General features: G+C 33.8%; 1 protein-coding gene and 1 long non-coding RNA gene across 2 annotated transcripts in view; one reads left to right on the top strand and one right to left on the bottom strand.

Moving 5' to 3' along the window:
• The window catches only part of LOC107679144 (MAM domain-containing glycosylphosphatidylinositol anchor protein 1-like), a 181,564-nt gene that overhangs the window by 17,066 nt on the left and 144,772 nt on the right, over positions 1 to 19,726 (bottom strand). Inside the window, exon 15 of the mRNA XM_016474603.1 lies at positions 16,223 to 16,353. Coding sequence (XP_016330089.1) covers positions 16,223 to 16,353 — 131 coding nt within the window. The remainder of the gene's footprint in view (positions 1 to 16,222; positions 16,354 to 19,726) is intronic.
• LOC107679199 (uncharacterized) lies at positions 673 to 1,129 on the top strand. The gene is made up of 3 exons (XR_001633017.1): positions 673 to 687; positions 767 to 830; positions 1,017 to 1,129. It is a non-coding gene; the product is annotated as an uncharacterized LOC107679199 (long non-coding RNA).

Below are 19,726 nucleotides of genomic sequence, written 5' to 3'. Positions count from 1 at the left end.
CACAATCTTTATATTTGCGTTTTGCATTGGCGCCAACCCAGTGTGGTTTAAAATGGAGGATTTGCTTAATTTGCATTCTTGTTCCTAAGTTAGGCGTGTGTAAAGTTGGCATATATTAACCTTATATATAGGGAAATCGAAAAAAGGCGTTTAAACTTAATTTGACTAAGGAAGCATGTAAACTTGCCGCCTTTTGCATGAGCACTTGACTTGATCGGTGGAGGATGAGGAGAAACGTTTGCTTTTTCGAAGTGACGCATTCTCAGTGGAAGCGTTGCGCGGATTTCATCACAAGTCGTATCTAAAGCAATTTAGAGTGTAATCTAAATATATTCTAACTTATTGTTTATTAAGTGGGCTTTGTATATGAGCAAATTTTAATCGCAGATTTTGCACTGGATAAATTGGAGCAAACCGCGTACAAAACCTCTATATGTTACTTCATTCTGACACTTACATTATAACTTGTTCCTCATACTCGGATACAGTTGTGTATGTGTGTGTGTGTGTGAAGGAGAGAGCGGTAGACAGAATATTTGTAATTGTTTAATACATGTTTTGAATGAAAAGGTGAAGCATGTCCTGTCCCAGGCTGAGAACATAGAGATGGCACACCTGCTTGTCAAGAGTCTAACGTTAATGTCCCACTTCCAGGAACATGAAGATGGACTGGGTTTGCATGCAGACGTAAGTATTTAATTTTCTTCTTTCCACTTCACTAAATTATATTATGTATTCTTATTTGCGTATTGTGTGTTCTCTACAGGTATCTGCATCTGATGTTGAGAAGACCCTCAATCTGCCTGCCAGTCCTCGTCTGATTTTGCTGGGTTAGTGTGTCATTACATGTGATGAAGTAGAAACATTTACTAATGGTTGAGATATAAAATTGTTAACATTGCTATGGTACACGATTGTTAAAATTGAATTTTCTTGAAGGTAGTTCTTTGAAATTAGTTGTGAAAAAAATGTGTTAATTGTTATTGTTTTTATTTATTTATTTATTTTTATTTTAGGTATGGCAGAGCCGGCAAATGCTGTATGGTAGATGATAAGCCTAGAGGGCTGTGTTATTTGTGAGTGTGTCCAGTCAACATTTTTGACTGCAGTTGCAACAGTGTTTGCTGTGTACTACATCTTAAACCTGCAGTATCAAGAGGAGCCTTGTTGCACGTTAGAATTTCTTCAAAGGTAAGTATTTTCCTTTTTGCTTATGTTTTTTTTTCACTCTCTTAGAATCTATGGTAACACTTTATAAGTATACAGTAGTAAAAGTAGTAAATAATTTGCAAACTAGTTAACTCACAGCCTTTCTCCTGTGTTCTCCTTGTGTTCTTCCAGTGTCTGATGTGTGAATAAAACTGCATTTCAGTTCATTATCTGAAACACTGCCAAATGTGGTTTTATTCACATGCCAGACACTGGGAGAAAATAGGAGAAAGGCGTGTAGATCCACAATAAATCCAAACAAGGAGACAGCATCTATATAGATAGTTTGCAAATGATTTATACGTGCTTTGTTACTGTATACTTATTATAAAGTGTTACCAAATTAATCTAAATTGTAAATCTAATTAATTAATCAGAATTTTAAGAAATGGTTATTGTATATTTTGGTAATTTGTAATGCAACTGCCCTTACACGCTTCATTGGAATAAACCCAGAAAGAGGCTCAAAGACCTGCAGAGGCAAGGTAGGCTCTAAGAAGACGGGGAAGGTGGCGAATAAGAAATCTGCTACAGTCAATCCAAAGGTTGCCTCTCTACTAAAAAAATCTCATGGATTTCGAATGGGATTTCATCTAGGCAAGTGAAGTTGCACATACATTTTAATTAAATAGTTATTAATAGAACATATTTCACTGTTTAAACACGTATACAATATTTCTTACATTTAAACTTGTTTAACTTTAATTTTAGAAGTAAAAAAAAATTACATTTAAAAGTAATCAGTCGAAAAAGACTGATGCGACTCGTTTTGGTGAATGACATCGCATCCCATTTAAAATAAAAATAATTTACAGCAAAGAAACGGTTTTATAGATAAAATATCCACAAACCTATATTTGACCAAAAAAATGCAAGTCGTCGGCGGCACTGAGAACTACTCTGAAGAGGATGCAGTCCGCACTCATTACAACCCCTTTGTTGTTGCAACTGTCCGGTCCCAGGAGCTGGGTTACACAAAAACTACCCAAACACAAAAAAAAAATGTTTGGGTTGAAACAAAATAATGATTTTATTTAAACCATGATTTTTTTTTTTAGAGTACATGCACACTATAAAAGCAACTGATGCAAGCTGTTAATCAGTTAAGTTGGTCCACTAATGTTGCTCGAATGCACCGTTACCTCTCCGTCCTCTAATCACTTGCCGGACCGGTCACCCCACTTTGTTCCGGGACCTCGCAATTTACAAATTAAGCACTGCTCATACTAGTGGTGTGGAAGAAACTGTTGTTATTTTAGTCGAAGCGTAAAAACGAAATTTAAAAGGTAAAATAATATAAAATCATCAGTCGATTCAAAATAATGATGTCGACTAATTATCAGCGTCGACGCAGTTGATTATATCGAGCAATTGTGACAGGCCTATTTACAATAAATCTTGAACTGATAAGAATAAATTATACAATTGGCAATTAAAAAGAGAAAAGAAGCATTTTCCACTTCTATGAATAATTAAAAATTTTATGTGAGTGCTCTGCACTGAAAAAAATTTTTAAGATTTACTTGATAAAATCCTCGTAACAATTAAGTAGATTTTAAGTAAATTTTACTGCTCTAATATAAAGTACAACTCACCTGTCATTATCAGGTAAAATCTACTTAATATTTAACAACACTCATGAAGAAATTAAGTAAATCCGTTTTATTTTTTCCCAAATTCCGTTGCTGTTGTGCTGCAGGCTCACATATTATATAGTTTATTCAATTTTTTATAATAATAGTGCCCTATGAAATATTTTATTTTCTCAAATTCAGTTTCATTTTCCCCCGACATTCTGTTGTCCTTTTTATTTGTTCTGGATTCTGTTGTAATCGTTTAATTTCATTTTCAAAATCAAAAAATTATGTTGAATTAGTTGAAGTAAAATTTTTCAAATTTAATAATTTATTACTTAAAAAATTGTGGTTTATTTATTGTTTTTTTTTCTTTCTCAAATTCCATTTTTATTCCTGTTACAATTAAAACATGGAAGAACAATTGTGTAATTATTCCTTAAACATCATTTTTTTATTATTATTATTATTACTATAATTGTTATTTGTATTATTATATTACTTTGAAAACGACATATTCTACTGTACAATAGTGATATATTTCTGTCACAATTACTTCACATTAGACCAAACTTTTAGATGAGAAGAAGCTTTATATTTTTTTGTGTGTGTGTGTGTACATGAAATGACGCTAGTTTTTCACAAATAAAACTAAAATGCTGGTAAAGTGGCTTTCAAAGAAGCTCTTATGTGAAGTTCATGTATTCCTGTCATCATATGGTGAGAAAACGGGCGCTGAAAACACCACAAGCATCACGTGTGCTTCAGTATGTTTGTAGTAAACAAAACCACGCGTCTGCGCCATTCATTCACACAGAGACACACAGAACATGCAGTAATAATATTTAAATAGTCTTTTTGCGGTTTAATATTCACCTACACTAATCCACATCGCGATTTCAGTAGGTGTACAACACTATTTTAATGTATTCATCCAAAATTTGACTAATTCCGTTTTCATGACTGGATTCGGTGATTCTGTCCGTGTTTTCCACATCGTTGAAATCATAGGGCCCTAAGTTACCGAAATGTTTGTGTAGTATTATATGTTGCTTTTTGTCATGTTCTTTTGACATTCTTTTGATGTTATTTTAACTTGCAAAGCATTTTTTTTTTCAATGTTTAGGTTTCAGACTACACCCGTCCCTGGCTACACTTGCATCAGAGTTGGTGACAGTTTTATGTTTCTGAAACGTTCTTGGACTGTTCTGCAAATCCTTCCCAGGTTTTGACTTTTATTACACCAAAATAAGATTGTTGTTCAGAAGTTGTTTGCCATTTCTGAAAGGCTGTTTTTAGGGGAACGTACACTCCAAGCCCATGCCCATGCTATGTCATACTCATAGCACACAGATACACCTTAAATGGCAGCTTGTTTTGTGGTTATATAGTCAACTTAAATCGGTTTAAATATGTCTACAGACTTCTGCAGGGTTCATTTTGCACATTGTCTGTTTTGTAATGCTATGGTTCATTTTTCTTCTCTCTTCATTTTTCTTCTCTCTTCATCTCATCTTGCTCTAACATACAAAAAGACTGATTCTTCCATTGGACTGCAAATTGATTCTTCCATTTTGATTGCTTTTTTGAGAAAGCATTTGAATTATTGCTTGGGCACTTAAATAAATACTGTGCTATAAGAAATACCCTCTTGGTCTTCTCTTTTCTGTGTATTTGCTGCCACTTTTTTTGTATAAATGAAATTACAATGCCAGTTTGTGAATTTGTTCAAGTACAGATATTTATAATAAAGTTAATAATTAGCAAAATTGCCAGTTCTTCCGTTTAATTACAGACAAAAAAACAATCTAGAATACAGTAATGAAACTGTAAAATTACGGTACACTGCTGGAAACCCTGCTGCCAGTATATTACTGTTAATTTACAAAAAAGCCGTAATTCAGAATACCATAATAAAACTGTAAAATTACGGTACACTCCTGGAAACCCTGCAGCCAGTATATTACCGTTAATTTATAGGGAATTTTTTTACAGTGTAAGACTAGTGTATGGCTTCAGAAGACATTCACAAATACAGTACTTTTTTTTTAAACCAGATTTATGCATATTTATCCAAAGCAACTTGCAAACGAGGAGAACAAAAAAAAAAACTATTCATTCAAAATCCTATTTTATAAAAACTCTAAATTGATCATAGAAATATATGCTTTTAGTGTTCAATAGTTTGGAGTAATTAAGATTTTCAAAAGTGAAAATAAAAACTTTCATACTGCTACAAATGATTCATATTTCAAATAAATGCTGTTCTTTTGAACATTATATATTTAAAGTTCTTCAAAAATCCTGAGGGGGAAAAAAAGCAGTTTCCACAAAAATATTACGCAAAACAAGAACAACTGTTTTCAACACTGATAATAATGATTTATTTTTATTTTTATTTTTTATTTTTTGCTTTGCACAGCAAATCAGCATATTAGAATGATTTCTGAAGTATCATGTGAATGTGGAATGATGCTGAAAATTCAGCTTTGCATCACAGAAATAAATTACATGTTAAAATCTACTGAAGTATAAAACTGCCATTGTAATAATATTTTACAATTGTTTAATTTAAATACAATTGTTGAATGTTTAATTTTAAATGTAGTGTTATCAGTGAGAATTAACTTTAATATTATGGTGTTATATAACCCTCCTTCTCATAATGTTTCGTTTTACCGTGATTTTGATTAACTGTTTAAATTGTTTAATTGTCGCACTGAAACAATTTTACTGGGAGATTTTAATATAAATTGGTTGGATAACAGTAAGAAAAAAAAACTTAAAATTATTGCATCTAAATATAAATTGCATCAAATGATAATGAGTCCTACAAAAATCAATCGAACTAGTAAAACATTGATAGATTTAATTTTTACAAATAAACCAGAACAGGTTACAAAAATTTATAAATAGTTAACAGGTCTGTCTGATCCCAACTTGACCTTGATTGTCAGAAAATTAACAAAACAACTATTTCAGAGCCGTTTTTTTGGAACCAGAGTTAATAATTCACAATAATAACAAACTGGGAGAGTATATTTCAAATTGATAATTTAAATGAGTGATGTGATTTTTTGATTGACACACTTGCAAATATAATCCAGAAGTTTACATGCTCCTTTAAAAGCAACAGGAGAAAAGTTTTTTTGCCTTGGATAAAAAATGATATTCATCAGCTAATGAAACAGAGGAATCTGACACTGAAAAAAAATCCATATCTACAAAACAACAAATAGATATATTGATCTTTAAAGGTTTAAGAAATAAAGTGGTTAGTGAACTGAGTAAAAAAGCAAAGTCATCTTGTTTCATGCAGTTGTTTGCTGACGCACAGGGCAATAGTTCACTTATTTGGAAACATATGAATAAATTAACCAATCTGGAATTTTATCAAAGTAAAGGCATAACAAAACTGAATATAAATGGAAAGGTCAGTATTGATGCTTTGGAAATTGCAAATGAATTTAGTACCTTTTTTTGTTAAATCAGTAGAAGAACTTGCAACAAATTTAAATTATATTTGTTTATCACATGATATAGTAAGAAATTAATCTCCATCTGTTTATATTTCACAGGTTGATAAAGATATAAAATCGGTAAAATTATTAATCAATTAAACAGTCCAAAAGCTAAAGATATATTCGGTTTAGATGATTCTCTTATTAAAAAACATAGTGCAACATTGGTAAGGCCAATAGCTCATTTGGTAAATTTATCCATTAAAACTGGTGAGTTTCCACAACAATTTAAAACAGCTGTGGTGACCCCTGTTTTTAAGTCTGGAGAGACTGATGAGGCATGTAATTATAGACCCATCTCAATCATTCCAGTAATTTCCAAAGTTTTAGAAAAGCTAGTGGTTAAACAATTAATTAATTATCTGGAAAAACAATAATCTGCTAAACTCTAAGCAATTTGGTTTCTGGCCAAAATATTCAACAGAAATGGCTATATGTCATTTCATAGATACCATAAAAAGTAGTTTGGATCAAGGAAAAGTCGTGGGAGCAGTATTTTTAGACTTTAAAAAGGCTGTTGACACTGAATCATTAAGTACTCATAAATAAATTGAAACAAATTAACTTTTCTCAACAAGCTCTAAACTGGTTTAAACCATACCTGGGTTGTTGACAGCAATGTGTTAAAATTAGCGGTGTGAAATCATCACTTCAAAAATGCAAATTAGGTGTACCACAAGGTTCAATATTGGGTGCGTTGCTTTTTTGTTTATATATAAATTATTTACCTGAAAGTTGCAAGGAGGTTGGTTGTCAAATGTATGCAGATGACACAATTATGTAACAGCAGAAACTTCTCATCTGGCTGCTGAAATGTTAACCAGGCAATTGGTCAGTGTTTCCCAGTGGCTGCAGGATAACTCTTTAACTTTAAATCACAACAAAACAGTTTCAATGTGTTTTCCATTAAAGAACAAAGCACTGGATGTATTTAAAACCTAAATTGACCAAAAGGAAATCAAGGAAGTGAGTGAATTTAAATATTTAGGTGTCATTGTAGACTCTAAGCTTAAGTTTGATGCCCATATTAAGAAAATGTCTAAAACTATTAAGAGACATTTGAACTGTTTTCGTATGATAAGACCATGTATATCTCTTAAAGCAGCTCAAATGTTTATGCATGCTATGATATTATCATATATGACCTATCGTGCGATAATCTGGTGTCAGGCTTCCCAATCAGTTGTGAAGCCTGTAATGTCATTGTACAAACAAACTTTAAAAGTAATGGATCAGAAACTAATGAAATGCCATCATTGTCAAATTCTTCAAAAGTATAATTTGTTAAAGTTTTGATAATCTTTTAAAGTTTTCATTTATAAAAACAGTATTTAAGTGTATATATGGCCTTGTCCCTGATGTGATCTGTCAGTTGATACAAAAATTGACTTTGAAAAGATTTGTTTGAGTTTATTTCAAAAACTCAACTTGACTTTTGATCTCAGACTACAAATCTGAGCACAGTTTGAGATCTCTTTTTCTCCATTTAATCTCATCGCTGTCAAAGAGAAACAATTAAACAATAGAAAACTTTGTTTTTCTCTCCAATGGAAAAATTGTCATTTTTGGTTGAACTACTCCACTGAACGTGGCAGGAAGAGTTCCAGAACAGCTGCTGTAACGGAGACTCACAGTCCGGTGAATTTCATCAACCAATCACTATGGAGAGCAGTGCTAGCAGAGAGGCGAGAGGTGAGAGTGATGGGAAATTTCCAGTACACAGAGAGGAGAGGTTAATGGATAACAAACACGACAAAGAGCTGAGAGCATCAGCGGAGAAACCAGCGAACGATAAAGAGGACAAAGAGAAAAGAGGAGATGATGAGGAAAGAGCTCAAAGGGCTGTGTGAAAATGGATCAGCACTTGCAGAGTGGACGCTTTTCTCTGCTCTTCTCTCAATCTTTTCAGAAAATCATAATTATGCAAAGCTAATTACCAGCTCTCCCTCGCTCCCTGAACTCTTCCTTTGTAAAGCTCCTGGCGCTTTTGTCATCATCTTGTTTCCCCGCTGGCATCTTTCACACGGCTGTACAAAACGCTTCTGCCTGCGGTGACCTTTTCCATTAAGAAACGGAAAAAGGACTTTAGAGATGCATAAGATAAACTGTAGACTTTAGACTAGATTTTGACATTTTCTGTAGTGCTGTTTGCCTGTGAAAAAGATGCCACCAAAAGTATTGCGGGTGGATTTCAGTGCATTAGTAATTCTATCGCTAGGGGGTTCCCTACACATCCAAGTAAAAAGAAACCACCTTCAAATATTTATGATATTAAGATCTCTAGCTATATGAAGATACCCACATCAATGTACAAAATGTATTTATTTATAGAAATTAATACCTTGTTATTCCACAAGGATACATTAAACTTTTGTGTAAACAGTGAGGACATTTATAATGTTACAAAAGAAAAAATACTATTCTCTTAAAGAATTCTGAAAAAATGTATCACAGTTTGAAAATACGCTTCGACATTGCTAATAATAAGAAATGTTTCTTATGCAGTAAATCAGCATATTAGAATGATTTTTGAAGCTTCACGTGATAATGAAGACTGCTGAAAATTCAGCTTTGCATCACAGGAATAAGTTACATTTTAAAATATTTTTAAATTGAAAATGGTTATTTTAAAAGGTATTAATATTTCAAAGTTTTACAGTTTTTAATGTATTTTGATCAAATAAATGCAGCATAAGAGACATTCAAAAACCTCCTAGATGAAAATTATAGGTTGTGTCACGTAAAAAAACACAACTCCCTTTAATAAGCCTTGTGGTTTTTGGTATCATGTCAACACAAACAGTTTAGTCGTTAGTGTTAGTAGTTTGTTTAAATCACACTTATCATTTAAACTAAATACAGACCATGTCTGTTGGTGCCAGAAACCTTGACTGGGCAAAAGTGGAGTTAAAGGGAATAAAATAAAATTCTACTGAACTGCTGGATATAAAATTTAAAAAGCATTTATAAACTGTATTCTACTGAGACTGGGGTAGTAAGCGTTTATAGTTGTGTTAAACAGCCCAATACCAGGCAGGTGGCATTTAAGAGCTCTATAAAAGAGAACAGCTATACTGGGCCTTTACACGTACAGCACCAACTGGCCTTAACTGCTGTTTGAAACTGTCATAGAAGGGGAGCAATCAAACATACACCAGAGGAGCCACGGCTACATAACTGGCAGAGTTTATGAATGTAAGAAAACACATTAAACTGAATTTCTAATATTTTAACCAGTCGGTATTAGTTCCATAAACTGAAGGGCTTAAAAAGCATTTGAAAAAGACCTACGCAGACTGGACTAATTTTATATATGAAGGTAGGGTAATGATAATAATATTCATCAGAGCTTTTCTTTCAATCACGTTCGATTTGGCCATGGCAGTAATCTTCCAGGCTTTAAACGGACTGTGCGTTCACCTGCCGTTAAAGATTACGGTGTCTTTTATCTTCTATAAACCAAAAAAGTAGTATACTTCAAGTTTATTTTACTAAGTATACTTAAGTAAAGTTCAATTATTACCTCTTCATTGGTCAACATTTTATTCCATAACGTTACACAGTTTTGATACTATTGTATGTCTGATGGTCGTGTTAGAATACATGTGGAAGCATCTGTTGTTTCGGTTTCTTCTTCACTTGTGTTTTTTGGAAATTCTGTACAGAAGGTGTGTACTAGCGCCCCCTACCATATAACAATGAAAACACGGATTCTAGGAGCACAATTATAGCTAAAATATATTTAGACGTTTTCTAAGTATAAGTCAGGTATACTTAAATGCCATTTTAAGTATATTTCTGAGAAGTACATAAAGACAATTTCTGAGAAGTACATAAAAAGTAGACTAAAAGTATACTTTCCTATTTTTTAGTTTAAAAGAAGTATACTTATAGCACACTTGAATAAACTTATTTTTCATAAGGGTAGGTCAGGGGTAGGCAAGTTCGGTCCTAGAGAGCTGCAGTCCTGCAGAGTTCAGCTCCAACCCTAATCAAACACACCTGAACAAGCTAATCAATGTCTTCAGGATTACTAAGGCTATAGGCAGGTGAGTTTTGTTTTCAGGGTTGGAGCTGAACTCTGCAGGACTGCGGCTCTCTAGGATCGAACTTGCCTACCCCTGCACTAGGTGCTTTTTATATTGAAAAGAGGTTGCACATAGATGTTAAAACATTGCTTTGCCTATATGTAAGACAGACAGAACTAAAAATGTTCAATAAGAATTATAGAATTATATTCCAATTTATATGAAATGTAATGTAATATGGAAAATATGGAATAAATATGAATAAAAAGTTTAAAGGAACAGCATTTATTCAAAACAGAAATATTTTGTAACAATATAAGTCTTTTTCACTTTTTTATCACTTTAACATATCCTTGCTATGGAAGCCCGTTTCCACCACTGAATTAAAAAAAAAATAATTAAAAAGGCAATTGCGACTTTTTATCTCACAATTCTGACTTTTTCCCTCACAATTGCGAGTTTACATCTCACAATTCTGACATTTTTTTTAGAATTGTGAGATATAAACTTGCAATTGCGAGTTATAAAGTCAGAAATTAAGTCACAATTGCAAGATATCAACTCGCAATTCTGACTCTTTTTCTCGCAATTCTGACTTTTTTCTCAGAATTGTGAGATATAAACTCGCAATTGCGAGTTTTAAAGTCCAATTTTGAGGGGGAAAAAAGACTGATATGTTCTCAGAAATGCGAGTTTATATCTCACAATTCTGACTTGTTAACTCGCAACTGGGTCTTATAAATTCTGACTTTATAACTCACAATTACGAGTTTATATCTCAGAATTCTGAGAAAAAAGTCAAAATTGCAAGTTTGGGTCACACAATTCTGAGAAAAAAAGGCAGAATTGATATAAAAATAGCTATTTCCTTTTTTATTTTATTATTTTTTTTTTATTCAGTGGTGGAAATGGGCTTACATACCTTGCTGAATTAAAGCATTAATTTATTTTAAAAAAAAGCATCAAAGAATCCTGAAAAAGTCCCATAGATTCCAAATAAATACTAAGCAGCACAACTGTTTCCAGCATTGATAATAAATATGAGCATATGAGAATGATTTCTGATAAATGGCTGATGAAAATTCAGCTTTGCCACTACAGGAAAAAGTATATTTTATAGTTTAAAGTATATTAAAATAGAAAACCATTATTTTAAATTGTAATATTATTTCACAATTCTACTTTTCTTACTGTCAAATAAATGCATCCTTAATGAGCATAAGAGACTTATATAAACATGTGTACAAACTGTGTATATATAAACAATTATTCTAAAATATTTTTTAGATTCTACATTTTTATAAATATTTTAACCAACTGGTTCTTAATTAGAATCAGTTTCATTAATCAAAAAAAACTGTAACAACCATTTTAATGACGTCATATATGTACATCGAGTTGTTTGTTGTTGTAAAATAAACTCCAATTTATCATAGTTCAGGACACCAATGTATGTCTATATGGAAATTAAATTTGAAATTTGTAATGTTACAGTTATATAAGAAAATTGTTCAGAATACAATGGAACTGAATGTACACATATTATTTAAGATCCAGTTCTCAACTCCCAAGCGAATCTGTAACATCTCAGAGCTCCTCCAACGCTGTGAGGTCTGTTAGATCTCTGTAAAAACCCCAACTATCAATCCCGCTCAGTTTAACCTCAAACATGCTGCCCGTGTAATGGATTCACACAGCCGAGTAAAGCTTTCGGATAAAGCAATGCTCTTGTGATTCTGCTTGATCCATCAGGCTTAGCGATGGGTGAGATGCCTCATGCAACGAAGCAAAGACATACTTCCTTTTTCTCTGAGATTCTGTGGGAAAATGATGCTAATTTATCTCAGCAAGCCTCCGCAGTCACTCGATCCACACGGCAAGAGTCAATGGAGGAACAAAGAGGAGATGAGAACAGAGCAAACAAACAGACAGCGCAGAAACAAGGCTGTCTGCCGGACTTGTCAAGTCCTACTGTCCAGGAACGCCTGGATTGGTCTTTAGCATCGATTGATGGAGGCCAACTGGGGCCTGGATGAGAGGTGAGGATCTATTTACGTCTTCAAGTGTCAAATACATGGCATTACTGAGTGAAATGAAAGAGACAGCACAGAGAGAGGAGAGAGGCTAGCAACTGTTTTTTTTTTCAAAAAATTAACTGTGAGGAAAAAGAAGTAAAAATACCAGTTTTTCCCACTCTAGATGGCAAGTGAAAAGTGAGAGGTGAGAACAGATTTGTCCAATATAAAATCAAAATGTACCCTATTTACTTATTCAATTGACCCTATTCAATTATCTGAAACAGAAACAGAGTATTCAACGAGAAAAATGTAGGAATTACATACCAGAATGGAGGATTTGTGGGATCAGCCAAAAAGAAAAGTCATGTAAAATAAAATCTAAAAATAATATAAATAAAACTTTTTTTAACTAGTTACCAAGGCAACATTTCTCATTTAAACTGATGTACTAAAATAACTAAAAACGGTATACAATAACAAAATATATATGACAAAATCTACTAAAAATGTAAAAAACACACAAAAATTACTAAAACTAACGAAAACAAAAAATACATAAAAATTAATATATAAAAATAAAACAACTGACTGAAAATGATACAAAATATAATAGTATAACAGTAATAAAAGTAGCGATAATACTCAAATAAAACTGGGGCACAATAAGACTGGAAATGTAAAATAAGAAAATAAAAAGTTACGAGTGTATTTTGATTTCATGCTGACTTATTCCTACTCTTACTGTGCATGATTCATATTGCTCTAAATGTTTTCCTAATCTTCATCAAAATGCAATAATGTTGTCCACCTATGCAACAACTTTTTTTCTGCTGTAATCCAAATGGGTGAGGCCAAATCTCAAAGGACAAAAAAAAAAACATCCATGTCCTACATTGCTTCCCACTGAATATTCAGTTTCACCTAGAACTTTGTCCCATTATGAAAGTCAAATGCAATTTCTTGTTGTCTTTAAGAAGCAGTAGTTATAGAAACAGTGGGGGTAAAATAATCTGACAGGACCAGGACCAATGAGCCCAGACTTAAAGGCACAATATGTAATTTTTGCCGCTGGAGGGCACGTATTCAAAATAAACAAATAGACAAAGGCGTAGTTTGATGACGCCGTGACTGAGTGTGGAATCATGGGAGTTGTTGTCTTCATCCCCACAGCCGATGCAATCTGACGGGACTCAGGCAGAAATCATGTTCATGGATGAGCTAATGATTTATTAACGTTGTAGAATGAAGCAGGGTGAGGCTGAAAGCCATCGAAGCAAAACGAGGTCGCTGAACGAGCGTGACACACGGCTCGGTTTTTGGATATTTTAATTAAAAAATCTTACATATTGTGCCTTTAAGTGTGTCCTATTTACCGGTAAACTCTCTATTGTCTTCATTTCCGTCCCTATTGCATGTGGTGTTCATCTTTTTCTGCCCTTCTCTCTCAGTTTTCTTCACTGAATAAATCTCCTCTTTTTCAGTCCTGCTCTTCAAGCTCTTTCAATTTGTCATTTTCTCTCTCCAGCATCTTTTCTCCTCTGTGATGAGTAGTAAACGTCTCCTGGTCTTTGCAGCTGTTGTGCTGAGAGCTCAGCTCAGCAGAAACACAGGTCCAGAGGAGAGCGGTAGAGCACGACTCAGCGCTTCCTCAATCATCCCCCTCCCCCCCACCACAGACCCTCTAACCACACACACACACACACACGTACAGGCATAGCACACCTGCCAACTAGGACTGCACAAAATAGCTAAAATAAATCTATAAATATCTATGCAATTACTCCAATTTGATTAAAAATAAAACATCACTTCAAGTGCCACTGTGTTAGATTCAAAATGTTCAAACTATAAAATAAAGTATAAATCTGATTAAAATATTCCATATTGTTTTTCACTTAACAAACAAAAGGTCCATTAGGTAGCATTACTAAATACAGTACATTAATATTTACTAACAATGAGCAATAAACTGTTACAGTATTTATTAATCTTTGTTCATGTGTAGTTAATAAAATAGAGCTGTCCATATTAGCTCAGGTCCATTAAATTATATTAATCAATTATATATTAATTTTTTTTTTATAATAATAATGTATTATTAAATGTTAAAATTAACATTAAATAAGATTAACAAATGTGCGGTCGTCACCGGTCTATTAAAACGCACAACATATTAAAGCGTCTTTGGTGTTTCCATGTTTTCTACAAAACAAAACCGGAAATCGAGGGTGTATGACGTCATTAGCAGGCGACACAATGACACTATGGACAAGGTCCGTGTCACTAGTTAAAATTGCTTATTTCTCTGGATTTAAACATTCTTTGAAACATTTGGGATAATGTAAGTACACAAGTCAGCAAAATATATAGCACTGTTCTAGTGGTTTTTGGATATTTTAATTAAAAAATCTTACATATTGTGCCTTTAAGTGTGTCCTATTTACCGGTAAACTCTCTATTGTCTTCATTTCCGTCCCTATTGCATGTGGTGTTCATCTTTTTCTGCCCTTCTCTCTCAGTTTTCTTCACTGAATAAATCTCCTCTTTTTCAGTCCTGCTCTTCAAGCTCTTTCAATTTGTCATTTTCTCTCTCCAGCATCTTTTCTCCTCTGTGATGAGTAGTAAACGTCTCCTGGTCTTTGCAGCTGTTGTGCTGAGAGCTCAGCTCAGCAGAAACACAGGTCCAGAGGAGAGCGGTAGAGCACGACTCAGCGCTTCCTCAATCATCCCCCTCCCCCCCACCACAGACCCTCTAACCACACACACACACACACACGTACAGGCATAGCACACCTGCCAACTAGGACTGCACAAAATAGCTCAAATAAATCTATAAATATCTATGCAATTACTCCAATTTGATTAAAAATAAAACATCACTTCAAGTGCCACTGTGTTAGATTCAAAATGTTCAAACTATAAAATAAAGTATAAATCTGATTAAAATATTCCATATTGTTTTTCACTTAACAAACAAAAGGTCCATTAGGTAGCATTACTAAATACAGTACATTAATATTTACTAACAATGAGCAATAAACTGTTACAGTATTTATTAATCTTTGTTCATGTGTAGTTAATAAAATAGAGCTGTCCATATTAGCTCAGGTCCATTAAATTATATTAATCAATTATATATTAATTTTTTTTTTATAATAATAATGTATTATTAAATGTTAAAATTAACATTAAATAAGATTAACAAATGCTTTAGAAGTATGTTTTGTTAATGTAGTCAACTAATGTTACCAAACAGAACCTTATAACAGAAAGTGTTATCAGAATAATATATATCTTCATTTATATATGAAAAATGTGACATTGAAACTACACTAAATTATCAATGAATCAGAGGTTTGATGTGTTGAAGTTTGAAGTGATTCACAGAACTGAATCAAATGAATCAGCTCTAAAGGTTTGCACTGCTGCTTGTGATGCAAACAAATCACTGAATCAGTTTTAAATCAATTCATTGAAATGGACAGTTTGAACTGATTCAATTAACTGAATCAAACGTAAAAAACTCTTTACCAGCTCCATTTTTTCTACTCAAGAGATGTTATTAAAATGTTTTCCTTAACGCTTTCATACTTGCCAATCACAAGTCAGGAAACATTGCAAAACTAGTCTAATGACACAACGTTAGGAAACCTGATATCCAAAAAACAATAATGCTTATTTTATATCTCGCTAGCAAAAGCATCACGCACATATCAGAAATATTTGATATATCCCCCAGCCCTGCAGCCTGTCCAAACATGTGCTACAGAAAATATACTCACATGCACAACGTGCACAACACACAAACGCACAGATCAGAAGAAAACACATTTGCATACAATGTGTTTGCATACAAACTCTCATGCACACACCTGGAAGGGTCCGCTCGGATAGATCTCAGCATCTGCCTTCCTCCATTGGGGCCCCTGGTGTCCGGAGAGAGTCCAGACGGCAGAATCCACAGTGGCGATGCTCTTCACCCTCATCAGAACATTGAGAGTACCTGCAGACACACAGAAAAAAGGTCAGAGGAACAGTGACACTTTCACCTTGGCTGTAGACTATTGACTATCACTTTGCAGTCTAGTCTGGCCATAAAAATGCAAATATAAGCATAATATAACTTTATGATGACAAATGAGAGATGCACAACATTTCTGAAATCAATCAATGCCTCAATCTACACACGTACTCAAAAATCACAACAGCACAGAAAACAGTAGATCAGTTAGAGAATTTTCACAATCCCAATCAATCAGACTGGACCTTGTGATTCTGATATGCAATTTTTATATGCAATAGATAAAATTCTTTCTTATAAACAAAAAAATTTGTGCCAGCAATTGCATGTTCTTTTACCACCTCAGAAAAAAATGTGTGGGATTCAAACAATTACTGGATATCAAGGTCCATCAGGATCAGTGAATTAGGGCAAACTCAGGATTTGACACAAATTATGACAGATCATTGCTTCTGCTCTAATAAGACCCCTTTGACCCGCCGCTGGTGTGAGTAGATTAGCATTTCTCTGAGGGATTGCACAAAGCCCGACTTTACTACTGTGACAAATATAAGGTCAAATACATAACCGTTGATCTAACGCAACCAAGTATCACCACTGCAGAAAACTGGAAAACTGATTTTTCGAAGTTGTGTACTTTTCACTTTCACTCGAAGTGAGTGAAAGTGAAAAGTAAAAGGTGAAAGTTTAGTTTTTTGCAGAATGCACGGGCATGATTTGAAATATGAAATTAAATCAAGCAAAGCACTGTAAGATGTGTGTGTGTGTGTGTGTGTGTGTGTGTGCGTGCGTGTGTAAGTTATATATACATATAAAAAAAAACATTTTATAGATTACTGGGGTATGTTTTTCAAGATTCCACATTCAATTTGTTGTGTTACTTGCTATTTCTTTGTAATTATTTATGAAATTTACAAGCAATTTCTGAGTATAAAAGTAAATCCTGCACCAACATTTTTTCAGTGTATTATAAAATACGTGATTGCGTGATTTATTTGGAATGTACTAAACAAAGGTCATTGGTTATAAAGTTTGTTACATGTCAAATATTATTACTTAAAACGAGTATTTAAACATTCTACTGCTGAAACTGCAATTTTTACTTTTATTTTCAGGCTTTGGAAGTTTCGCATTATACATTTGAGAATATGCATCCAAAAACCTGTTGCATGTTTGAAAAGTTAAAACTTTGAATATTGCTGAAACTAATTTGCTCATTTGTCCATTGTTTAACCTGCACACTTCTCTACTATACACCACAGGAATAACTTTATAATAACTTTGTTTAACATTCATAAAATTGCAAAACGTTAATCAGATCATTAAAAGTGCAGCTCTGCTAAAACTGCTTGTCTGGAAAATCAAGATGTGACATCATGATAAATTGATCTATATTCATCAGACGGTCTGTGGGTTTGTCGTCTGAGACTGACATGTGATAGATCAGCTCCAGAAACACAACTCTCCACAGAAAACAAGGCAGAGGCATCTTGCACACACACACACACACACACTGTGATTATGTGAGGTTTAGAGCGCTTAATATCAATGTCAGCATTGAAATCTGTCACAGACACTGAGCACAAACACACACACACACACACACACACACAAACAGATGATGGAAGGCAGTGAGGCCTGTTTGATGATCTGAAACATTAAAGTGTGACAAACATGCAAAAAAATAAGAAATCAGGAAGGGGGCCAACACTTTTTCACACCACTGTATATGCATTACCATTGAAAGAAGTCTCTCTATTTCACTCTTCTATTTCAATATATTTTAAAATGTAAAGCAGATTTTTTTGTACTCATTCTTCAGTGTCACATGATCCTTCAGAAATTATTTGACTATGCTGATTTGCTGCACGAGAAGCATTTCTAATCATTATTAATGTTGAAAGCAGTTGTTAAGGATGGCATTTACTTAAAATAGATTTTGAACAAACTTTTAAACAGTAGTGTATTGGTATATCACTTTTCACAATCCATATAGTTTATAGTAATTTTACAGAAATTGATGCATCAATGTCATTAATGTTCCTATTTACATTTACATTGATTAATTTATCAAAAAGGTTTATCCAAAGAAAGGTATAAATGATGAACATCGTACTTTCTTGCCTTGAAGAGACCTTTTGAGGAACATCTTGTAACAATGTCAAAGTTTCATTGTTACCTTTTGACTTTACCTTGAGCTCAAACACTCTTTTTGGTAGCAATATGAATGGAAAATTTTGAGCTTGAAATTTGTATTGTACAAGTTCAGATATCTGCCATTATAACGCTAACAAAAATGTTTAACACTAATAACTTCTAAAAAGTAACATGGTATAACAATGTGTTTTTTGACACCATCTGAAGTAACATTCAGTACCACAGTATACTGCACTATGCCATTAACTACACATCACTGCATGTTGTACCACAGCAATTTTCCCTGTTGTTTTTTTAAAAGGGAAAGTCACTCTAATAGAGTCAGCACGTGTCATTACTGTACAGATATTACAGTAATCAAAGCGATTTGAGGAAAATCAGGAGCCCTAACAGGAACGGCGTGTTGTATCAGAACCTTGCTATTAGCTTGCTGCCCAGACTGAAAGCATCTGCCACGTTTCAATGACCCCAATCACGCTGAAGAGCTTTCTCGCTGTCTGATAAACAAACACAAGTTATGTGCTGGTGCATCTTTAAGGTGATTACACACACTCGACTCATAGACCGTTGTGAACAATGAGCCAGACACTTAAAAAACCTTTGAAAATAAACAGCTAACCAACCCTTAGAGAAACAATCACGTCTGTGTATGTAAGGACAGGCTGTAGTAAAGGCCTAAGGCTTCAAACGGACCCCTGTGCTGCCAGAGAACAACAGCATCAGAGGCCCTTGGCTAACCTTGACACAGGTCAAACACATTCAAACACTCATTCATCTCTGTAATGAGCAGAAGATGGAGGTTGAGCGGGAAAGCTGGGCGGTGGCAGGCAATTTTAAAGCACATTCAAAGCAGTTTGCTTTTTCTGTGCTGTTGGTTTTCTTGAAAACGTTTACAGTAATTTCCGTTAAATTAAATAATGATTTCAGGGTAACATTTCTAATTTTAGTTTAGTTTAAGTTTAGTTTCAGTTTAAACTAGGGATGCACGATATTATCGGACCAATATCGGAATCGGCCGATAATGGCTTTAAATTTAAATATCGGCATCGGCCCGATATGAAAAATTATGGCGATATGTCTTGCCGATAAGAGGAATACATTGACTCACATGTGCTCAGGGTGTGCTAGCGATTAGATCACGTCAGCATTGTGACTCATTTTTGAAGCAAAGTTTTGCCTGAATGATGATTAGATTCAC

This window comes from Sinocyclocheilus anshuiensis, unplaced genomic scaffold, assembly GCF_001515605.1.
Source record: "Sinocyclocheilus anshuiensis isolate Anshui unplaced genomic scaffold, SAMN03320099.WGS_v1.1 scaffold300, whole genome shotgun sequence".
Lineage (NCBI taxonomy): Eukaryota > Metazoa > Chordata > Actinopteri > Cypriniformes > Cyprinidae > Sinocyclocheilus > Sinocyclocheilus anshuiensis.
This window is presented reverse-complemented; position numbering and strand designations above follow the sequence as displayed.